General features: G+C 49.0%; 2 protein-coding genes across 2 annotated transcripts in view; one reads left to right on the top strand and one right to left on the bottom strand.

Annotated features, from left to right (window-relative positions):
* The window catches only part of DRAP1 (DR1 associated protein 1), a 12,744-nt gene extending 7,441 nt beyond the window's left edge, over positions 1-5,303 (top strand). Inside the window, 3 exon segments of the mRNA XM_081174256.1 lie at positions 1,582-1,669; positions 2,989-3,077; positions 3,587-5,303. Of these exon segments, the coding sequence (XP_081030382.1) occupies positions 1,582-1,669; positions 2,989-3,077; positions 3,587-3,734 (325 nt within the window). The 3' untranslated portion in view covers positions 3,735-5,303.
* ACTR2 (actin related protein 2) lies at positions 4,055-24,430 on the bottom strand. Its single transcript, XM_081174211.1, has 9 exons — positions 24,267-24,430; positions 16,589-16,699; positions 14,523-14,738; positions 13,834-13,906; positions 11,422-11,558; positions 9,798-9,947; positions 8,204-8,349; positions 6,733-6,865; positions 4,055-6,549 (listed from the first exon to the last, which is right to left on the bottom strand). Exons 1-9 carry the CDS (start codon positions 24,312-24,314, stop codon positions 6,379-6,381), a joined length of 1,185 nt encoding a protein of 394 aa, XP_081030337.1. The 5' UTR covers positions 24,315-24,430; the 3' UTR covers positions 4,055-6,378.

The following is a 24,430-nucleotide window of genomic DNA, read 5'->3' as shown; positions in this document are numbered from 1 at the left end:
AGGATGGGGAATCGGAGGCCCTCCAGATATTGTTGAGCTCAAACTCCCATCAACCCCCCAACCAGGGATGGCGGGAGATTAAGTAAACACACCTCCAGCTTCCCCAGCCTTGTCAAGAGACCGGTCCGGCTGAGCTAAGACTAGAACCAGGAATTTCAGCTCTCAGTGACTACACATGACATGTGTTGGGCCGTAGCCAAGGGGTAGAGCATCAGTTTCTGAGCCGCTGTTTGTGTTTGCCTGGTGAAAGTGGAGACTTTTCCTGGGGAGGCTTGCTTTAGGTGTATTTAATTATATGAATCACTCCCCCAGCAAAAGTCCCTGAAGCAATTTACAGGACAAGTGAGGTGCAGTAATGAATAAAAATGCATCATTATATTCAAAATGTAGTTGTCAGAGCTGCTTCCGGATCCTAGCTCACAGAGGATCACGCTAGCCAGCGTTCACTTTATAAAAGTCTTTACTGAGTTACAGTTTCCATTCTCAAGCTGCTGCGTGCAGCTCTACGTCTTATGGGTTAGACCGGCGAAGCTCCGTCTGAGTCTCCGCCCCCTGTGCACCAGCTTACTAACCTAGTCTTACTCCACCTTTTCCGCCTGACCGTTCTTCTCTGGGTCCCTCTGCCCCCCGTGGTCTCTTCCTTCCGGGATTCTTCTGACGCGGACCCCCCGGACCCTCCTGTCTCCTTGCGCCGGGCTTTAGGACCTGGCTCCCTTTCCGGGCTGCTTACTGCGCCACCTTCCTGTGTATTTGAACTTGGCGCGCGCGCCCAACCTTCCACTTTCCTCCTGACCGTTTCTTCGCTCCCTGATGGAGGTGTGGCTACTCCTGACTCGTGCCCTCCCTCCTGTTGCGAGCTGCCAGCGCTTGATACCTGGCGCCCTTCTTCTCCCCTGCTCTCTGTTGGTGACGCTGGTCCCGATTTCCAACTGCTCCCCTCTGAGCCCCCTCTGGACCCTTCTTCCTGGGGTGTCCCCCTAGGTTCCCCCCTTGTTCTGGCCACTGGTGCTCCTTTCTGTGAATCTTCTGATTCACTGGAAAGACTCGGAGATCTCGGGTCGTCGTCATCACTCATCTTTTCCTCTGCCTCCTCCCCCTCGCTCTCTGTTTCCTCCCTTGCCCTCGCCTCTGCTCCTGAACCCCTGACAGTAGTCAAAGCAAAAAACAACAACACATCCCATCATTGGTGCTGCCCAAATGACCAGGAAAACAAAAATGTCTTGGCCTGGCAAGGTTGGTGCCAGGCAGACCTCCTTGGGGAGAGCTTGCTAGAGGTGCGGAGCTACCACAGAAAAGGCCGCTTTCTCTTCTCGCCACTCTCTGGAACTCCTTCAAAGGTGGGATGCAGAGAAGGGCAATGGGGGACATGATCTCAGGGTTCAGGAGGTTTATATAGTGGAAGGCAGCCTTTAGAGATAGAGATAGAGAGAGCTTTGCAAGGCGGTAAAGGTCAAAGCCAGCAATTGAGCCCCGGTTTCCAAATGGTCTTCAGGGGCAGTCCCATGAACAACGCATTGCATAGCCTAACCTGGAGGCCTCTTCCACACACCTGTCTCCACTTTCTTTTCCTCTCTGGTTCAGGGGCCGGAAACCTGGCACTGGGCGAAAGAACGGCGGCCCAGGCAAAGGACGGGATCCGAAGCAGTCGGGCACAGACTCGGAGCAAGAGGTGGGCTGGCGTGGTTTTGAGTGTCTTCAGAAACTGAAACCCTCTTCTAATTGCAGTCCAGAAACACTTTTTTAAAAGTTAATTAACCATCTGACCCTGTTTTTCCTCCTCCTTTCTCTTTCTTTTCTCATCCCGCCTCCCTCCCTTCTTTAAATGAAATCCTGAAGAACCACAGAAAAATGCAGGCCGTATGGGTGCCCGCAGGATTTTTTCCGGGTGGAGTAAACCACAGAGAGGACGAAGCAGGTCATCCAGGGAGGGGGATCAACTGTATCGTCATCCCCCTTGGTGGATGCCCATGTAGTCTCTTGACCCACTTTCGGTTTCTGTTTGTGTGAACAGAAACCCAAAGCGGCTGCTGTTCATCTTCCTTCCCCCTGGTGGTTTTGCTTGGAAAAACCACCCTCTTGGTTCGGCCCCTTCCTTTTCTGCTATCTATAGATGGTTAACTTTTTTGGAGCCACCCTTGCCTCATCTCAGCGGTGATTCTTCACAGGGGGGTGAAGTTGTGGCCTCCCCCCGCTTGCCACTGTGCTCACGGCCCGTATGCTTCCCCTCTGGGCCTGCCAGGCCGCACTGCCCAGGAGGCGGCAGCAAGGCAGGGGCTGTTGTGCTGAGGCCTCCCTGCTCACTCACAATTGGGATGGGCAGCTGAGCAGGCCACAACCGCAAGGAGCGAGCTGAGCATAGCTCAATGGGTGGGCAGTGAGGCCTTGGCAAGTGCCCCACAATGCCATGCCCCGATTCCAGCCCAACTTCATCGGACATACACAGTTTATTCCTCAATATTCCACAACTGTCCAGCCTCCAAGCAGTGGGCTGAGGCAGTGATGTTGGTTGTATCCCAGGAGTGGGGAGCCTTTTTTCAGCCTAAGGGCCGCGTTCCTTTCTAGGCAGCCTCCCCGGGGCCACATCCAGCAATGGAGGTGAATCTTCCCTTTGTACAGTAGGCTAGTTTGCCTGCGCACATACAAACCCCTCTCCCCTCCTTCCAAGCAAACAAGAGGCATCCGGGTGTGGCCGGGGGGGGGGAGGGTCCTGAGGGCTGGATGGAGAGGCTTAGGGGGGGGCCACGCTTGGCCCACAAGTCTCAGGTTCCCCGCTCCTGTTGTGTTTAGTGCACTGTCCTTGCACAGCAGTGTGAATCGGGTCTGCTGGGCTGGAAGCAGCCCAGGAAACAAATTTCAGCTGCCTGCCTAGAAGGGCAAAAGATGTGGCTGCAGGATCCAACTAGCTTGGTTGCTCCGAGTAAATGATAGGCTGGCATCAAGAGCATAGCATCGTTCCATGGTGACCCTTTTTTTCTCCGGCCTGTGCAGGACGACTCTGAAGACAGCGAGAGCAACGGGGAGGAGGAAGTGTCCCACATCGCCCCTCCTCCTGTGCGACCTGCCACACATCTCTCCACGTAATATTTTCAGTGTGCTCCTGCTTATTGCATTTGGCCAGCAGTGTGTCAGGAACTGTGGTTGGGAGCTCTGCCCTTTTAGCCGTCAAGCTGGGATTCAAGTGCTGTTGTCGGCTGCCTCAAAACTGTTGACATCTGTGTGTTTTGGGGGCAGGGACCGGATGCCACTTTGCTATGGCCCCTTTCAATCCTGGCACCAGCCTTGGCTTAAAGTCTAGGCTGCTGTTATTTGTTCTCCTCACCAAAGAAACCCTGATCTGTTTCTGAGCCTAGAGGGGACAGGGACGACTTGCAGCCTTCCAGATATTCCTGGGCTCCCGACTCCCATCAGTCCTAACAAGCATGGCAAATGGTTGTGAGTGCTGGGAGTTGTAGTCCAGCAGCGCCTGGAGGGCCACAGGCACACACCCACACACCCCAGGCCTGGAAAACATCTTCATCACCCCCAATCTATAGAAAAAGTGCCTTGGGCTGCACACTAATCCGACCCCCTTTTTCTCCCCCTGCAGTGCTCCAACACCGTATCTACATTTCACTTCCCCGCCGGTTCCCGCAATACCTCTGCCTGTCGCTGCACCAATGGGGACGGTGCCAGTTGTGCCCCCACCTGCGCCGCTTGCGCCAGCCCAGGAAGACGAGGAGGATTATGACTCCTAGCCCTAGTTCTGGTTTTTTGCTGTTGCCACTTTGGGGAGGGGTGGGGGGGAGGGGAGGGACAGAACAGGGTTTGATCGGGGCTGTTCTTAAATTTATTAAAAAACATGAAACTGTGGCAGGATGTGTGTGTGTTTTTGTTGTTGTTCTGCCCGCTTTTGCCCCCAGCCCCTCTTGCTACTTTGCTCCCTCCCCAGTGCTGAGATAAGCATCAGTGGTCCTTCACTCCCTGGTGCCCCAACACTATCTCATGCCCCCAGTTGCCACCACCAGGTATTTAGCTGATTGTTCTTGTTGCTAAACAGAAAACCAGAGACATGGACAGTTTTGAAAAGCAGATCCGTTTTTTTAAAAAATCAAGCTTATTCCTCCCTCCCCCCAAAAAATAATAATACCAAAACAAAATACCAAAAGAATTAGGAGGGTGACTTCTTGCACCTTCTCCTGAAGTTGATACAAAGAACAAAATTGCGGGGGGGGGGGGGGAGGCCAGTATGGAGTGGACCCATCCATTCATCCTCACACCAAAAACAATCTTGTCTTCTGCTCTGGAGTGTAGAACCCGAACCAATGGCTTCAAGTTACAAGGAAGAAGATTCCGACTCAAGATCAGGAGGAAATTTCTGACAATAAGAGCTGTTTTGACAGTGGAACGGACACCCTCGGGAGGTGGTGGACTTTCCTTCCTCGGAGGTTTTTAAGCAGAGGTTAGGTGGCCATCTGTCAGGGATGCTTTAGCTGAGATTCCTGCATTGCAAGGGGTTGGACTAGATGACCCCAGGGGTCCCTTCCAACTCTACTATTCTATGATTCTATGAGTGTGCAAAGTGGGGGAACACTCTGTCTCCTCCTGGCATAGAGAGAGAGAGGAGACCTTTCTGGTTGGGGGCAGGGAAGAGGCAGATAATGCCCAACTGCCTGGGCATTTATAAGCTGGCAAGCAAGTTTTAGTTGTCCTATAACTACAACAGGGGGTCCCAACCCCAAGTGAACCAGGTTGTCTCTTCATCGCCTCCTACCCCACTTTTAGGAAACAAATATTTGGGACTGCCTGAGGAGAAAGAGAAGGGCAGGATATGGCAGTGATGGGGAATAATACTTTGGGATAAAATTGGCAGCTTCCTTTATTTCACTCCCCTCCCTCCTTCCCCAAATTTGGTGGCGCAACTATGCCCTCCATAGGAGCACGAAGGCCATAAACTGAACAGGAGCTCCTTCCCCGCCCCAAAGCCCATGGAATTTAAAAAAAAACAAAACAAGTGAATTTCTTAAGGGGAGCTCTCAATTGTCCCTTTGCGAGCTGAACTTGCTGTCAGCAGCAACAGTCATCTGATTGATGCTGGCAGTGAGCCAAGCACACACAGCACCTTGCAGACTCCGGCAACCAGCTGATTGGCGCCTGCAAAGTGCGGGGTCTTTGCCAGCAGTTTTGATTTCAACTCATATGGGCAAAGGAAAATGGGTGGTGTGATGTTGGGACCCCAGAGAAGAAAGAAGGATCCAGCGCACCAATGTATTAGAGCAGGCATGGCCAAACTTGGCCCTCCAGCTGTTTTGAGACTACAATTCCCATCATCCCTGACCACTGGTCCTGTTAGATAGGGATGATGGGAGTTGTAGTCCCAAAACAGCAGGCGGGCCAAGTTTGGCCATGCCTGTATTAGAGGATGCTAGCTCAAACAGCAAAGCTGCTTTGCAGGCCAGCAATGGGAGACCCTTACCCAGCACCCTCATAGCACCATATTGAATATTGATCTATTGCTGTCTCTGCCCCCCTGCCCTCGCTTGATCTACCCTCACCAATGAAAGGAGTGTTGCTGAACCTGGAAACAAGTCAGAAACAATTGTGGTGTGCATGTTCCATCACTGAAGCCTACAACTGGTGTGTGTGTGAGAGAGAGAGAGGGGGGGTGTCACCGCCCTTACACAATCCTAAAATCGTAGCCACTTGAAAGAGTAGTCTTTAGAAAACTCAGAATACACAAGAAAAATAGATTTCTCCTTATAATTATTCTCTGGCTTGGTAATGAAGCCAAAGCTGTGCAGTTCAGCTACACTTGAGGGAAGACCACAGCATGGGAAAGGAATGAGATGTGAGATGTTTGCAGGGAGCAGAGGGAAAGCGAAGACTTAGGCCAGCAGTCAAGTGCTGCCGCCCCCACCCTGCCAAACTCTCCCTGATCCCATGATTAAGCATATGATCTCACAGCCATGAGGTCTGGACACTTGCTTCCTTTCCATTAAAGCGAAAGAAGTGAGGATGGGAATGGATGGATTTCCCTGAGCAAACATTTGCAGCATGTGCTGCACAGGAGATAATGTGGAGTGTGAAACTTGCAAGAGGTGGAGAATACTGACCTTTGGCCCCTAAACATGTGTGTCCCCCACCCCAGTGTGGGTGGGGAGAAGCTCTTTCCTGTGTGGTGGGGCTTGCTCCTGTAAGCTCCATGAGGACAATGAACTTGGGAAAGCAAGGAAGACAATAACTAGATGCTTGGAATGCTGCTCCTATTTCCCCCAAACGGGATATTTGTTTTAAAAAAAGATATTTCACTGACCCACCCACATCCTGCACAGTGGTGGCTCAACAGAATAAGAAATTGGGCTGGAATGCATCAGGGCAAGGGAAATGGAAAGAGGGGTGGTCCTATCGCACAGTCACCCCCAACTTCTCCAAGATGCGGACCCCCTTCTCGAGATATTCAGACCGTTGCAGCCAAAAGGTATCCTTGTCTTTCATGATGTCTGCGAGCACTGCCCCTCCCAAGAAGACCATGTGCTTCCGGCGGGGAGGGTCCTCAATGCGAATCTTGAATTTCTGAAAGAGAGAGAGAAAAAAAAGGGGGGTTAAAAGAAAGCAAAGAGCAAGGAACCTGCCACCTCCACTCACTGTTGTGTCTCTCCCCAGTTTGACTAGATCCCTCCTCCTCTCGGAGAGGCCACTAGGGGGCAGCAGCTCCACGCCCCATTACAGCACCCCCCAAACAACCCCCCAACTCACCGATAACTTTTCCACATCCCCCTTCAGCACCCGTTCCAGGTACAGCTGTTTGATCTCACGCTCCAGGCGGGAAGGCAGTCCTGGGTACATGGTGGAACCCCCAGAAAGCACAATGTGTTTGTAAAACTCAGCCCTATGATAATATAAAGGGGGGGGGGGGTTAGAGGAGAACCGTAATGCTTTTATATCTAGGAAGAGGGGAGAAAGAGACAGTCACAGCCGGCCGGGTCCCCACTGAAATTTCTCACTAGAGCAAGCTGGTGATTGAGGAAAGCCGCCTCTGCCCATCTGTCATAGAGAGAACAAGTGGGGACCTGCAGCAAAATGTTGCAGTGCAGAGTGCTCCTCTTCACTGAGACCAATTTACAGCCATATCCTTTTTCAGGAGATTCCATTCCTTCCCCCCTCCCTGTTTTCTTTGCCAAATGACTCAAAATCCTGTTCAAGGTTGCAGTTAGCCGCCCATATCCTTTCCCACCATACAATCAGTCAGTATTCTGTCCCTACTAAACATGCTTAAGTCCTTCATGGGGCTATTAGGAGTTCTCCCACCCACACCTTTAAGGTCTTTGTCCAAAATGGTCCCCCCCACCCTTTGTACTTCTGAATTTCTTAGGATTTTCCCAAACAGATACCTCCCCCCAAGTGCATGCATGGGACTGTTTTGTCTACCACATGCAACGACATGTACAGTCTGAACATCAGGAGAAGTTGTTGTTGGCAGCTGTCTGTCTCGAGACAACGGAGTGCGCCTCCGGGGGTGAAGTCAAACCACTGCATTAGCAGCACCACAGTGACCTCCCCGGGGCACAAAGCTTGGGCAGTGTGTATGGAGGTCCTGGGCTGTCCAAGCAACAAGGCCCCCTTCTCAGCCTCTCTGATGTGGTCCAAAGGAAGTAGAGCAAGATGTTTGGCCCCAGCCTGGCTGCAGGAGTTGCCGGAAGGAGGCATACAAGGCGCCATCCGACTGTCTCAGGGACTCCACTCTGGATTTGTGTAGGATTTACTCTTTAGCCTTTTCTTCTCCAGAAGAAGAAGAGGAGGAGTTTGGATTTGATATCCGGCTTTATCACTACCCTAAGGAGTCTCAAAGCAGCTAACATTCTCCTTTCCCTTCCTCCCCCACAACAAACACTCTGTGAGGTGAGTGGGGCTGAGAGACTTCAGAGAAGTGTGACTAGCCCAAGGTCACCCAGCAGCTGCATGTGGAGGAGCAGGGAAGAAAACCCGGTTCACCAGATTACGAGTCCACCGCTCTGAACCACTACACCACACTGAGGGACCAGAAGAGGTCCCTCAAGAGAGTGGAGGCTTAGGATCAGAGTTTTCCTTCTCTTAGATGGGCTACTTTCCCAGGCTGACAAGCCCCATCACCCACATTCGGGTCAATTCAGAAACATATTCCTAAAGTCTGTCCCACGTTAATCTCTAGAGATGCCCCCCACATCCTCCTGGGCAACGCCCCCCTCACCGGGTGTCGATATCTGCTGCCTGGATGGTGTTGAAGAGGAGCTCAGCCACACCAACTCCTTCCACGTTGATGAGATGGGGCTGGAACAGGGCCTCAGGGGCCTCAAAGCGCTCGCCCCCGACTTTGATCACCCGTCCATCCGGAAGCTGTGGGGGCGAAACAAGAAAGGGTGACACTAGTAGGCTGTGGGGCATGCCCCCCTCCTCTGCCTTCCAGCCAGGGGAAGAAAGAGGCATGAGCAGAGACCAAAGACACATTCCAGCCAGGCAAAAACATTCATGGAGGGAAGAGGCTCCAGGACCAGATGGAGGAGCCTGAAAAGTCACATTTGCCCCCACTTCCACTCCTGATCTAATTTACGGCCCCTGCCACAATCACTTTGCAAACATGATCTTCCCCTTTCTCTGCTCCTCGTTCCATTCATTCGACCTGTAAGGTCACGGAAATCATCTGGGGAAATTTTCCTCATGGACAACAGGGCAGTGACTTGAGAACGGGCATTTCCCACCCCTGGTTACATGAACAAGCTTCCTGTAAAAACACATCCTTTAGCCTGGGCTTTCCCTGATTCCTAAGATTGCACTTTGTGATTCCTGAATTCCTGCTTTTGTAATACTGTTTTGACTGGGTTTTATACTGTAAATTTTATATGCCGCTTAGAGATCTTAGAACATTGAGTGGTTTAGAAATACTTTTTAACTACAGTGGTACCTTGGTTTTTGAACAGCTTAGTTGTCAAACAAATCGGAACTCAAACGCCACAAACCTGGAAGTAAGCCTTCCAGTTTGTGAACATTTTTTGGAAGCCAAACATGCTCCGTTCTGAGTGCCACACTTCTGTTTTGAGTGATACGTTGAGGTCTGTCAGCTGGCGAGTCCCGAGCACCCACGCAACATGGAGGTGATATTTCGAGCTTATCTTTGGCGCTTTTATTTTTGCTACTTATTTTGTGTTTTTGTTTTTGTGGCTTTTTGGGTTAATTTGTTATTGTGACTGTGTGGAACCTAGCTCAGCTACTGATTGATTGATTGATTGATTGATTGACTGACTGACTGACTGACTGATTGATTGTGTGATGTGTGACTGTTAATTCATATTAAATTGTTGTTTTAGGAGTTGTTTTCAAAAGCCTGGAACGGATTAATCCATTTTGCATTACTGCGTGCCTTGTTTTCAGAACGCTTTGGAAGTCAAACGGACTTCCAGAACAGATTAAGTTTGAGAACCAAAGTACCACTGTATAGAAATTTTAAATAGATAAATTTATATTTATCAATTTCAGAGCAGGGGGTGGCATGGCTCGGGACATCCCCTGGGGCAGCCCTTAAACTGTGGAATTCTCTCCCGAACAGAGATGGGTCAGACACACTCGTTCTACAGTTTTTGTAGCATGCTGAGATGCATTGAGATGCTCTGGGCTTTGACAACCAAGTTATATATATGCTTTAGGACCAATCCTATCCTTTTAACTCATTTAAACTGGTTGCAATATTTTATACAGTTAACATTCTTGGAACTCATCCTAGGGCTCTTATGGTGAAGGACAGGCAAGAAATCCCGCCAACAGTAATTAATCACTCAGCTAATAATTACCGTATAGGACTCCACGAGCACGGTCGTCTCTTGAGCTAGCTTTTGCTCCTGCTCAATGTTGTAGCCGACGTAGCACAGCTTCTCCTTCATCATCCTGACCGTCTCAAAGTCAGCCGAGTGGTTAAAGGCATATCCACGCAGCAACAAGAGCTGTCAAAGCAGGGAGACAATGGGCAAAGCCCAAAACCACCAGTTGCATTGTATCAGCTGTCATTGCTAATGGCTTCCACCCACCCCTTGCAAAGCATCCTGGGAATATTTCATGGCGAAGGTGCTGAAAAGCTTCTGTCAAGGATTGCTAAGCGCGCGCACACTCACCCCTGAAGCACTCTGCCCATCTCACATTCCTAGAAACTAAATAAATAAATGGGGCGTATTTACTTGCCTTCTTGAGAGAGGGTGGAGGCACATACACACACCCCACAAAAGTATAGGCACAGCCTCTGTGTAACAAACACACAATTCTAAACCTATCTTTTTCCAGCAAGGAAGGTGTTCAAGAAGGAAAGTGTTGATAACAAGAAGGCAAAAGTTTCTGTACTTAGGAAATAATGGTCTCTGACACTGTCAATTCGTAACACACTCCATTATAGTTAAATTAGTCAAGTTAGGAGAAATAGAAACAAAACTAGGCCAGTGTGAAAGATGGGGGGGGGGGGTAAAACTAAGGAGGCAATGCACCTCCCCACCCCTGGCCAAAAAAACCAACAACACCCCATCCAGCCCAGTGAGATTTGGGCAGGCTCAATAGCCACAAAATGCCAGTTGCAAAAGAAAAATGGGGGGAAATGGAAAAGGGAGAGGGGTTGGAAGGATCCACTTTCCAATGAAGATAAACAAAGATCCACACTTTTGGAGAACTGTGTTCACTATTAGTATATAGGATAGCTAGAAATATAAAACCTCCACACAGAGAGGCAGCAGAGCAGTACAGCTCCCGCCAATAGCATACTCATAGTAGTGAGTGCCAACAAAATTGGCATCATATAGATTTGAAGAGTTGGAACTATGAGGATCCTCTAGTTTTCCAAACTTTCCATGTTGGCGACACACTTTTTAGATGTGCCTCTTTTTGTGACACAGTAATTCCGTTTTACTAGCAAACCGGAGGTTAAACAAACCCCTTTCCAGCCACAAGCAGAGTGCTGGGAGTGTTCACGCAAAACACCAACAGACTGCAGCCGACAGACATGGCATGACACAGTTTAGAAAGCTCTGATCTAGTCCAACCCCCCTACAAGGGCCCAAGGGGGAAGCAGGTTTTTGAAATACATCCTCAAAAACAACAGGAGGAGGACTGAGCATGTCTGTAGCTGTGGAATGTTAAGTACTGGCTACAAATGGAACATGATGGGTGGTGTGTTTGTGTGAAATGGCCTAGCTTATATTAGTACGCCAGTGGGGGAGTCCTGGAGGGCTGATATTCTGAACAGGAGCACCTCCTGTTAGGAGGTGAGGTTACACAGCAGTATTTTGATACAGTCGCTCCCTACTTGCTGATACACAGGTGCTCCAGCTTCACGAAAGGGTTTCAGCAGATCCTGCTCACTCATTTCTTTGATGCCCTATGTAGCATCCCCCCACCTAGGGGAAGAAAGCCAGTGACGGCCTCTGCAGCCCTCACCTTGATGAGGTAGCGTGTGATGTCACGCCCCGCTATGTCCAGCCGACGGGTGAGGTGGGGCAAGGAGAAGCCCTCGTAGACTGGGCAGATGTGGGTGACACCGTCCCCAGAGTCTACCACCACGCCTGTGAGAAGGCCTGAAAAAGGGTTTTCATATTAATTATGGCAACAGACTGTTTCAGTAGCATTTTCAAAGTGTACAAACCTCTTCACACAGTGTGTGTGTATCTAATTTTTACAACAACCCTGCAAGGTGGCCATAAAAGAGAATTACAGTGGTACCTCGGGTTAAGTACTTAATTCGTTCCGGAGGTCCGCTCTTAACCTGAAACTGTTCTTAACCTGAAGCACCACTTTAGCTAATGGGGCCTTCTGCTGCCACTGCGCTGCCGGAGCACAATTTCTGTTCTTATCCTGAAGCAAAGTTCTTAACCTGAAGCTCTATTTCTGGGTTAGCGGAGTCTGTAACCTGAAGCATATGTAACCCGATGTACCACCGTATTATCCCCAAGCTTCAGAGAGAAGGCCAAAGCTGAGATAATTTTAGATTGCCTAAGGCCACCTTTGGAGTTCATGGAAGAGGCAAGAATTGAACCGGGTTTTGTTTTTTTTTTGTTTTTTTTTTTGTGTGTGTGTGTGTTAAACAAAAGTCTAAGCAGGAATCAAAATATGTACTGGCCTGAAGACAAGCCAGCTGACCTTGCCAGCCAATCAAGACACACCCAGCTCTATAAAACCATTTTGTTCCGCAGTCTCTTTGTACTGAATGGCAATGCAGACTCTTGGTATTACAATTTATCTTTAAATATACATATATTAATATGTTAAACATCATTTTTCCCTAGATAAATATATTACTAATTATCTCTAAAATCTCAGCTTTAAATGTTTAAATGTTTGCTTGAAAAATATATAAATATGTATACATTAATTTCCTATATAGCAGCAAACAATTTGACTTTAAATCTGTTATATCTATTTTTTTATATATACACAACAATCTTGTCTAATGCCCTAACTAGCCAGGCTTCACACTCTGACATGGGGGTGGGGGGAACCCCAGCAGCCTCCTCCCCTGGGCCTGCCCAGATACCAGAATTTCTTTTATTTGAAGAGTTGGCAGCATTTGCTAACTGCAGCGCGAACTCTGCTAGCAAAACCTTTGAAAACAGCTTGCAAGCCAACAACAGATCGAGAGAAGAAAAGGATCTGGAACATTGTGGTCATGAATAAATTCACCAGTTACAAACTGTTATGGGGAGGGAAAGTACACTCAGTGCAGACTTTTCAAAGGAAGCTGGATACCAACAGGAACTGATACCAACCAGGTGAATGAGTGAGACAAATTTTCACTTCTAAAAGTGCTTCTTGCTAGGGGCTTATATTGCAATCTCAGCAGCCTTTGTATGCAGTTTTACATGGGGTCCACACAACATCATCATCAACATGCCAGCCCATACTTTCATTAAATTAAATATCATAGTTCAGTGGTAGTGTGCAGGCTGTTCATGTATAACGCCCAGATTCAATCCCCAATGACATCTCTCCCAGTCTCCTACCTGAAACACCCAGAGAGCTGATGTCCATTGCAGACAACATTGATTTAGATCATGGGTAGGCAAACTAAGGCCCAGGGGCCGGATCTGGCCCAATCACTTTCTAAATCCAGCCCGTGGACAGTCTGGGAATCAGCGTGTTTTTACATGAGTAGGATATGTCATTTTATTTAAAATGCATCTCTGGGTTATTTGTGGGGCCTGCCTGGTGTTTTTACATGAGTAGAATGTGTGCTTTTATTTAAAATGCATCTCTGGGTTATTTGTGGGGCATAGGAATTTGTTTATTTCCCCCCCCCCAAAAAAAATAAATTCCTATGCCCCACAAATAACCCAGAGATGCATTTTAAATAAAAGCACATTCTGCTCATGTAAAAACACGCTAATTCCCGGAATATCCGCGGGCCGGATTGAGAAGGCGATTGGGCCGGATCTGGGCCCCGAGCCTTAGTTTGCCTACCCATGTTCTAGAGCAACAGAACACTGTGACGAGTGCCAGAGCGCACAGAAATACCGTTTACCTTCCGGCCGCAGTGCTACCTATTTATTTACTTGCACTGGTGTGCTTTCCAACTGCTAAGTTGGCAGGAGCTGAGATAGAGCAACGGGAGCTCACTCCATCCCGGGGATTTGAATTGCCGACCTTCTGATAGGCAAGCCCAAGAGGCTCTGTGGTTTAGACCACAGCGCCACCTGCGTCCCCTTTATGATTAACAGGACACAGATTGGGAATTAATACAATGTCTCTCTTAAACAATAAAACATGTGGGTCTTCCAAAAGATTTAACATGCATTAATACCATACCATTGCTTAACTCCTGGCCTCTCCCATCACACACCCCAGCCTCCGACTTACCTTGGGCGTAGAGGGTCAGCACTGCCTGGATAGCGATATAGACTCCTTCAAACTGGTATGTCTCAAACATCACCTGTGTTGCAAGGGGAAATGGGCAATGAGCATTCGCTCTACAAGTCTCAGCCACCCCTAGAATTCCTGGCTATTCCCAAGTCCATACAGTGGTACCTCGGGTTACGTACGCTTCAGGTTACAGACGCTTCAGGTTACAAACTCCGCTAACCCAGAAATAGTACCTCAGGTTAAGAACTTTGCTTCAGGATGAGAACAGAAATCGTGCGGTGGAGGCATGGCGGCAGCGGGAGGCCCCATTAGCTAAAGTGGTGCTTCAGGTTAAGAACAGTTTCAGGTTAAGTACGGATCTCCGGAACGAATTAAGTACTTAACCTGAGGTACCACTGTATTTCAATAGCCACCAAGACCAGCCCCACTTACAGAACACAAGTTACCCAACCTCTCCCCAGGTTTCCTTATTTTTTATATTATTATAAAGTATACAAGAGGACCCAGGACCCTGCCTCAAGGAGCTTACAAAACTCTGCGGCCTATCTCGCTCCTGCCACAACAGATCCCATCACACTGATCCAGCCTCACATCTTGCAGGGACGGTTTGATGAACTCATTTCTCACACCCCTGCTCTGGGACCCCGGCTTCTCCAAAGCTCCTCTGCTAATAGCATCCCACCTACCTCAATGATCTTCTCCCGGTTCTTGGTGGGGTTCATGGGGGGCTCGGTAAGCAGGATCTTGCAGTTGCGGGGGTCGACATTGAGCTTCTCGGGCCCAAAGGTGTAGTCCCATAAGTACTTCATGTCGTCCCAGTTGCGCACAATCCCGTTCTCCATGGGGTAGTTCACCTCCAGCATAGAGCGCAACTCGCTGGCTTCATCTCCCACCATGAGGTCCTGGCACGGGAAAGAGAAACAAAATTCAATTCTAACAACTTGGGGCCGGCTCACCTATGAGATCACCTTACCCCGCCCCCATGTGCCCACTCGACCGTGCCAATTGGTGGAATTGGCCCTGCCACAGGTGACACATAATATCCGCATTTGTAAGAACTTGATCATTTGACGTGGCAGCGCCTGCAACTTGGGAACTCCCTGCCTATTGAGAGGAAGCAGGAACCTTCCATGTACTCTTTTCAGACCTGCTAAAGATGTTTTTGTTTAGTCAGGCCTACCCAGACACCTAGAAAGCTGAGGTAATCTTAATCTATTTTAGTGTTTTGTATGTTTTTGTGTGTTTTAGTGTTTTGTATGTTTTGTATGTTAAGTATGTTAATCTGTTTTAGTGTTTTGTATGTTTTTTGTTTTGTATGTTTTAAAGTATGCTTGTCATTTTTTTCTTGATTTTGCTGCTTTTCTTGATTTTGCTGCTTTTTACAATCAAGTGGCATATAAAGTTAAATAAATAAGTAAATAGTTATGCTGCTGGGCTACAGCTATACACCTGCGTGTGCAATACATGAGCCCCCATGCCATGTCATCACAGAGCATAATCAGCCTTCAGATCATGGCCAAAACTTGGGCTCCCTTCACACAAACAGGTATCAAACTCCAACTAACAGTGTGGAGTTAGATTGTTGGACCATATAAACAAGCATACAAACCCTCAGGGTGACTTTAACTCCAATACTGTTCTTGCAGTGGGTGAGTTATATGCCACTTCCGCCAGTTGTAGTAACTGTAGTTACACACACTCTCAGGAGTGCTAAAAATTCTATACAGTATTCGAAGCTTCCAGGGCCTCTCAGTAACTTTATGGCAGGGCTGGGGAACATTTTTTCCAATGGAGGGCCTGCAGGCTTTCTAAGCACTCTGCAATTGCTCAGCTGTTTCTTTTTTCCTCTCTTTTAAAAAAATAGTTTTTATTGGGGGGGGTTGTGTTACAAAGCAAACAGATAAACAGGGAACGTTACATCTATTGTCTTGACTTTCAATTCTTAAGTCTTTTTCACAAGATGGTTTGCGTTTGGTGCAAAACATTTTTGTCATCGACATCTTGCAGTTGGGGGCAAAGGGAGGGGGAGATGGACTGGGGAAATTGTTCTTTCATTCTATTGCCTGTTCTTAGTATAGGGGGAGTTGTGTCAGCATCACATTTGCGTATTTATTTATTTTTATTGCTATTGTGAGAGGTTAGGGGTTCCCAAGCTTGGTTGGTTGTGTTTAGTTGATTGCGGTGTGGTTCATTTGTGTGAGGAAGGAAGGCTAGGTGGTTGGGTCAGGTGAGCCGTATTGATTTGTATGCAGTTGGAGGGGATAGTGTTGCATATGTAATAAAGGAACCACACTGAGGTCCTTGTCCTCGTGCTAGTTTGAGTTTGTTGGTTAACTTTTCTAGTAACTTTCCCGTTATTTTTTGGTACCAGTGGTCTATGTTCACTCCTGATAGGTCCTTCCAGTGTCTAGTTATGATATTTCTACCTGCTGAGAGTAAGTGACTTATGAGTTCCTTGTGTGTGTATGTTGTTGTCCTGGGAGATATTTAATAAGGCGAGTTCTTGCACAGCTGTTTCTCTACCTCTTGCAAACACATGAAACAGAAGAGGAAGCAATACCTAGAGCAGAAGCCTAGAGAGCAAGAGTGGGTCCCTAACATCTGAAATGCTGAGGGCCACGTGAAATTAGGCTGAGGGCCATTGGTTCCCCACCTTATCCATTACAGAATAAAAAACAGCCCTCCACCCCCAACCGCATTTGACTGGCCTCACCACACACACCGAGATCTGAGGCCCACAGATGCTACTCACCTTGATCTCAATGTTGCCAACTTTGGCGGTGGAGCGGATGATAGGGCGGCCCACCAGAGCTGGGAAGATGTGCTCCGGGAAGTTTGACCCAGCAAAGCCACATTTTACAAACTGCAGGGAAAATGGGGGGGGGGGGGAGAAAAACAATGGTTGAGAGTAATTCAAGCATGGAAGAATGACACAGTGGGTAGGGGAGCCAGGGATGTAGGAAAAGGGTTGGTTCTATAGGACTCCTTTGTGGGCATTATTATTTAAGTTCATTCTTACAACAACCTTGTGAGGGAGGTCAGTAGTATTACCATCACCGTAATGTATTTGGGAGTGCAAAGGTGGCTTCCTTAAGGCTGGCTTATGATGCAAATAAGCAGCAACCACAATTTTCAAACTGGGGACTTTGCGGTTCCACTATTCTGCCTCTCTGCGTTGCCAATACTTCTGCTGCCTCCGAGTTCTAGGATTATCAGAGATGGAGCAAAACTTATCTCTATCAGTTTTCTACACACTACACTCCAGAATACATTTTTCCTTTTAGCCCTTTATTTTTAAAGTGTTGTTCACACACACACCCCAACTCACAGGGACATTGCTCCATTCCCTTGATAATTTTCATCGCCTAACAGCGGGGGTTTGAAGTAACTGCATTTTCTGAGCACCCTTTAAAACACAGTCTCATACACTATGCATTGCAGTAATCTAACCTGGAAGCTACCAAGCTTCATATTCATCCAAAGTTATTGGCAAAACTGACACGGCACCAAGCCCATTTCCCACGCAACTAGCAAGAGGATCACAATCCAAAGAACTTCACGAAGGGGAATCTTTAATGGAACAGGGCAAGTTTATATGAGTGTTGGAGATATGCTTCAGTCCTAGCCAGCATGGCCAACAGTCATCGAATCATAGAACTGTAGGGCAATCCAGGAATGTCTGAAAAAGAATCCTTGACAGATGGCCATCCCTCTGCTTAAAAACCTGTAATGAAACAGAGTCCACTACCTTCTGAGGTAGCCCATTCCACTGTTAAACAGCTCTTCCCATCAGAAAGTTCTCCCTAATGTTTAGTCAGAATCTCCTTTCTGGTAATTTAAACCCACTGCTTTGAGTCCTACTGTCTAGAGCAGCAGGAAACCAGATTGCTCCATCTTTCTTGTAACAGTGCTTCAGATATTTTATGCACCTTGTCCATGTCCTTGAGAATTACCAAGTGAAACCCATCAGACGCAACAGGACTAGACAATGTTCTAGGGTGGACACCCCTTCAGATTCATCTGCTGTAACAGCAAAGTGGTCCTTCTCTCCCCCCCCCCTTTCCAATGTGCTCGTGTTATGCAACATGCTCCGCAGCAGCTGTTTTTGCAAGGCACCCATAGTACTTTCTCAAAATCCCAGTTGTGCCCACTGGCCCCCAAAGGTGGCCAACCCCTGGTTTTAAAGGGGGGGGGTATGTGTGTGTGCGAGAAAAGGCCAGCCTGAGAAGCTGCTCTGCTAGCCTGCTAAAGGCCTCTGGTTCTGGGCTGGGAAATGTGCCCTCAGACTAGACTGAGGAAACCAAACTGCAAAGGGGGAAGTGGAGAGGCAGGAAATGAAATGGCCAAATATGACTCACGGCAGAACAAACAGGCAACCGAGAAGGAAGTTGCTTGCACACCGAGAGCTCCAGAAATCTGCAGGCCCAAAACGAAGGGCGGGAGCATGGAGGCCTCTTTCTCCTGCTGAACTTTGCTACCAAGGGCTACTACCTCTGGCTGCCATGGCAGCTCTCCTGAATCCATGCAGGCAACAAAAACGAGCGGGGAAGGGCCGCAGCTGAGCAAAAGAGCACTTCTTTTGCAGGCAGAAAGCCTCAGGTTCAGTCTCCAGCATCTCCACATAGGGCTGGAAGAGCCCCCTGCATGAAACCCCAGAGATCTACTTCCAGTCACTGTAGATCAGGGGCCGCCAACCTGGCACCCATGGGCACAGTGATACTCAAAAAAGCTTTCACTGGTGCCCCTGGGCAGGTGCCCCAGATTCTGAGCTTCCATTTTTATTTTTAAAGTAAGTATCTAGCCCTCCTAGGAAGTCATGGGACAAAATGTGCAGGTGCCTTCTAAGTGATTTCCGTGAAATCAGGGTGTGGTGTAGCCACCTTCTATATTTCCCCTGCTACTGAGGAATGCCCCCATTGCTCTTAGACAGCAATTGTGTGTGTGTGTGTGTGTGTGTGTGTGTGTAAAAAATCAATATTGCGCTATCTCCGCAATCAGTGCCAGCAGGACACAGTTTACTTCCCTGCTGGTAAGCATAAGGTTGTTGGAGGTGGCTGCCTTTCTAATTTTGCGTTTTGCCACACTTCCCGTGGCAGCCATTTTGTGCTATGCCATGCCCCTTCCGCAGAAGCCATTTTGTGACAGGCGCCCCCTGCTCTCCCTCCAAAATTTGAAATGTGCTCACATGTCCAAGAAGCAACTCCTGCTGTAGGCAAAACTGAACCAGATGGAATGAGGGAATGACTCAGTATAGGGCAGCTTCCTAAATTCCTGTTTCTATATTAACCTTTATGCAACTAATGGTTTGGCTGCTGAAATTTCTCAACCAGAAATTCAACACAGAAGCAGAAAGCTTTGTCAGAGGGTGGAGGCCAACCCTCCCACAGAGCATAGTCCTCATCCAGAGCATTACAGGTCCGACCCCCAGCATCACCATATAGGGCTGGGGAAGTTTCTGCACCTGGAACCCTGTAGAGACACTGCTACTCTGCATAGACAGCACTGAACTAGGTAGACCAATGGTCTGATTCTGTACAAGGCAGCAGCTTCTTATGAGACTTTTAATCTTATTAAAACATGGATTCGAGCCCCTTGTTGAGCAAGAGATTCCTGCTGCACTGACCCTTGTGTCCACTTCAACAGTTCTATGATTCTATTTTCCTATCTAAATCAGCCTGTTATTCAAAACCATGAGGACTGGAATCTTACTCTTAGGGGAAGGCCCGTAGCTCATTGACAAGACCCCCTGTTTTTCCCAGGTTCAATTCCCTTTGGCATCTCCACATAGGGCTGTGGGACACCGCTGCCTAGAGAGCTGCTGCCAGTCAGTGTTGACAATACTGAGCTACATGGATCAATAGCCTGACTCAATATAAAGCAGAGCTCGCTACGTTTATAAACACTTCCCCTCCCCCTCTCTTTCTCTCTTATTTTCTGTTTAGAAATTAAAAACTGCCAGATCATGGAATAAGTAGGCTCCCTGCACACTGATCTCCCAGCCAGTTTCTTTTGAGTTATGTTCAGCAGGCGGGGGAATGAAGTGGGTTTGGGAACAAAAAGCAATGGAAAGCTGAGAGGACATGTGGGGGTGGCTTTGTTACCCACAGGGCTTTGCTGCAAATCACCGACAAAGCTGCGTTGAGAGGCAACTTTTTCCAGATTGCTGGAAAAGCTCAGTGCGTGCGCAAGTGCGCACACCCTCCCAGCATGCTCTCCAAAGAACCTGCCACACTTCTCAAAGGATGCATTGCTTTCCAAAAACCTTATATAGCCTCCTCAAGAGAACATTAATATACTGCGGACCTCAACCCAGGGCTGCTTATATCTCATGTCAAAGCACCAAATGTGGCCCTCCATGTCTCGCTATCTGGCCCTCAGAACTCTCTGTAGGCCACATCCATCACTGGCCCTGCTTCACGAGTGTTTTTCCTGCCTGGAAAGTGTCACTGAAACTAGCGTAGAAACTAGTCAACAGCACAAAAGTATGGCCCACTTTTGTCTCTGGCCCTGCAGGCCAGTTGGCATGTGGCTTTCAGAAGATTTCCCAGAAGCCTAAGAATCTTGCACATTGAACTGTCTGCTGTGTTATCCATGCCAGTTAATCTTAATTTATGCTTAATCTTCCCGGTAAATCTGCATGTATGAAATCCCACAGGCACAAGGCAAGACAGAGAGAGCTACAGGTCAGTCGGGTGTTGCCAGCAGCAAGACTGCAGCACGTGGAACGGCCCAAGTGAAAGGGGCTAAATCAGCCAGAGACCAGCCTTTTCTCCCAGGGATTTCAGGGTTATTTAAATCCGCCCTTCATTAGAAACTCAAGCACTGGAATCTTGCTTTCTGTTCGGTGGAAGCTCAGAGGTAGAGTGGGACGCGGGTGGCACTGTGGTCTAAACCAGTGTTTCCCAACCTTTTTTGGGCAAAGGCACACTTGTTTGATGAAAAAAATCTCGAGGCACACCACCATTACAGCCCCGTGACGTCAGCGCACAGCGTCACGCCGGGAGGGACGCACGAAAGTGTAAGTTTTAATTTTTTCCCCTCCCCCTTGCCGGGGAACCTCCAAGCTTTGGGGGTGGGGGGGGGAGGAGTCAGCAAAGCGAGGCAGGAAGGAGAGCGCGGCTTGGCTGGGTGAGCTTTGGCAGGGGCAGGGAATGAGAGCCGCGAGGTGGGCGCTGCGGACGGAGGCGCTGCCTGCCGAGCTCACAGGCAGCCAGGCAGGCAGACGACGAGAGCCCCGCGCTGGGCGGCCTCTCCTCGCTGCCGTCGCCCCGCCTCTCGCCGCCCGACTCGCCCGCCTCCCTCCAGGCAACATCTCGCGGCACACCAGGCAACATCTCGCGGCACACTAGTGTGCCGCGGAACAGTGGTTGGGAAACACTGGTCTAAACCACAGAGCCCAGGGCTTGCCAATCAGAAGGTTGGCGGTTCGAATCCCCGCAACAGGGTGAGCTCCCGTTGCTCAGTCCCTGCTGCTGCCAACCTAGCAGTTCGAAAGCACGTCAAAGTGCTAGTAGATAAATAGGTACCGCTCCGGTGGGAAGGTAAACGGCGTTTCCATGCGCTGCTCTGGTTCGCCAGAAGCGGCTTAGTCATGCTGGCCACATGACTCGGAAGCTGTACGCCGGCTCCCTCGGCCAATAAAGCGAGATGAGCGCCGCAACCCCAGAGTCGGTCACGACTGGACCTCATGGTCAGGGGTCCCTTTTTACCTTTACCAAGGTAGAGCAGCTGCTTACTAAGCTCAAAGTACAAAACACCTGCAGTCCAAAATTCAATCCCCAGCATCTACAGGTAAACTCTGGAGTGTCACTGCCAGTCAGTACAGTGAACACCGAGAAAGACAGACCAGTCCGTTTCCTATGTATGCATATGGGTGTCATGACATGCTGGAAACTGATTAAAACCGTGGATGGAGAGAGCTGGAGTCACCGTCCTTACCTGGGTGTTCACAGCATTATCCCACACCCACTAAGTCAATTATTTAGTGGCCTTGCCATGTAGCAACACTTGTGAAATATGCAGCTTAATTTTTTTGAAAATATAGCTGAGGAAGACCAAAGCTCTGTGGTAAGAGCACCAGGTTTTGCGTGTGAAAAGCTCAATCCCTGGCATCTCCAGGTAGGAAATGTCCCTTGCTTGAAACCCTGGAGAGCTGCTGCCATTCAGTGCGGGCAGTATTGAACTAGATGGACCAAGGGCCTGACTCAGGACATGGCAGCTTCCTATGTTCCCCCTTGGACAGCAGTTTCCAGGTTCAACAGCACCTTGGGTAGACCATTTCTAGCACGATCATCCCCCTGAAATGTTTGGAAATCATAGAATTGTAGAGTCGGAAGGGACTAGTGTCATCTAGTCTAACCCCCTGCAATGCTGGAATACACGGAAATCGAACCCACAACCTTGGTATTATCAGCACCATGTTCTAACCAAGGGAACTACAGTATCTCACAGGAGTATCTAGTCTTAAAACATTGCAACCACCTTTAGCTGGGGCTGATGGAAGTTGTATAGTTGGAACATCTGGCAGTCACAGGTTGCTAGAGGCTGAATTACACCCTCCACAGCTGGATCCCTTAGCCTAAGGCTCTACAGCTCTGATCTCCAAACTGTTTTTTTTTAAAGCCCTAAAAGACTTATAAACAAATTTGGAGAAGGGTATCTATGTGGACTTTCCCACAGCTGTGCAGTTCCCCAATGAATTTCCTGTGTATCTAACCCCCATTCCCGCCATTAGGCCTAATTTCTGTATTAGTTTGTGGTCTACACTGTCTTGGTCATGTCGACAGAATGAAAGATGGCAGGATCTCCTATGGGGAGCTGGCTTCAGGCACCAGGCCCGTTGGCAGACCAGCTCTGAATTACAAAGATGTCTGCAAATGTGGCATGAAGGCTGGCAACATCAATCTCGCCATGTGGGAATCCCTTGCAAGATGACCGCAGTGCTGGAGACATACGGTCAAGCCATACATCCATAGCAGTGACCAGAGGAGGAATGACTGCTGGGAGGAGCGCAGAAGAGAAGAAACGCCCTGGGGCATCTGCAGCAGCACAACCGCATGTCTTCGTCTGCCCCAGCTGCAACAAAACATGTCTCTCCCCTGTCAGTCTCTACAGCCACAGCAGGCGCTGTAACTCTCCAATGGTTTGACTCCATCTGTGAAGGCACACTCCTCCACTGTCCCCAAAGACAGATGGATGCCGACCTTCCTCTTCTAGACTACTCCTTTCTCAACAACTGGCAGCTCAGAGCTTGAATGTATGGCCTGCACTTAAATTTAAACTGAATTATAAAAATTGCAGCAACAACAAAAGATACAGAACTGACTCCACTGAAAAGTATTTGTGTTTGGAGGAGCAAATGATAGTTGTGACCAAGACAAGGGCCACAATGGGCAACCTTTGATGGGGGGGGGGGTGTCACAAGCCAGAGACAAAAGTAAGCAGACCAACAAATGGTAAATTTTACCTTTCTACAATAGGTTAGTTTTTAACACACACTCCTTTCTGTCCTTCATTCAGACAGGCAAGAGTCATTATCAAAGTTCATTCAAACCAGAAAAAGCACTCAATCAAGGCCCGTGAGGGGTGTGGCCTGGGGAGAGGCCTGAGGGCCGGACACAGAAGTTTACAGGGCCACATTAAACTCCTGGCTTAAGGGGTTAGAGATCTTCACATTCTGCTTTCACACAATAGGTCATTATGTCACAGTCACAGAATGAGGATCACAGACTCCAGGGTGAAATCCAGGTCCCTAATTGATCTGGCTGAGCTAATCCAGTCCTTTATCCCCCAAGGAGTACACTGGTTAAATGTGAAGCTCCTACCTGCATGGCCAAAGGTCAGCCATGCTGGGAGCTGTAGTTCAACAACACCCTGCCTAGAAGCTACACTCTTTCCCTGGAAGGCCACCAGCTTCATCTTTCCAGATGTATTTGGGGATAACCATACTATTTTGCGACGAGGTGGTGGGCCCTACAAAACTCAAAAACGAATGCCCTCCTGGGGTTCGACAGCGATGTCTCCAGGGCGCTCTGCACGTCCTCAGAGGCGCTCTTGTTCTTTCATTTCATAATCTCGAGCGCTTTCTAAATCTGCACGAACGGCTACATGGTTGCAACAACCTCGCAAGGGAGGCAAGCCCCAATATTGTGGGTCAAAACCTTGATACTGCCCAAGGTTTCCCCGGGAGTTGCGGCAAGATCCGAGGCGAGCTCATCCCCGGCAGAGAAAGGGAGCTGGCTAAATCGGAACAAAGCCCCGATTGTCGGGCGCTCTCGGAGGCAACCCTGTGACACTCGGACGTGTTACACAAACGCATTCGCACATCCACACGTTAGCCCCTTGGCACAGGCGGTGACGATGCCCCGCCGCGCCCACCCGCCACGCCCAGCTCCCTGGCACACTCTTTCCGCCAGCGCTTGCACGCTCACCCCGGTGCCGTTGTCACAAACCACCACGCGGCGGCCCTGGCTGTCCATGGCGGCGGCGGCGGCGAGTCGATGCCGCCTGCGGGTCGCGGGTTCGAGGCCGGTAGCGCCTTGTCAAGTCGCAGCAGCCGCCGCCCTCTCCGGCTTCGCCCAGCAGCAGGAAGCGC

This window comes from Podarcis bocagei (assembly GCF_964188305.1).
Source record: "Podarcis bocagei genome assembly, chromosome: 16".
Taxonomy (NCBI): domain Eukaryota; kingdom Metazoa; phylum Chordata; class Lepidosauria; order Squamata; family Lacertidae; genus Podarcis; species Podarcis bocagei.
Note: the sequence above shows the minus strand (reverse complement) of the source record. Positions and strands in the feature narration are given on the sequence as shown.

Bases quoted from the DNA above. Each gene is read 5' to 3' on its own strand.
- ACTR2 (XM_081174211.1), bottom strand. From the start codon at position 24,314: ATGGACAGCCAGGGCCGCCGCGTGGTGGTTTGTGACAACGGCACCGGG. The intron at 11,559-13,833 runs GTAAGTCGGAGG...ACCCTTTTTCAG, and splicing joins GCTGACCCTCTACGCCCAAG to GCCTTCTCACAGGCGTGGTG. The intron at 8,350-9,797 runs GTAATTATTAGC...TCGCCCCCACAG, and splicing joins TGCTCGTGGAGTCCTATACG to CTTCCGGATGGACGGGTGAT.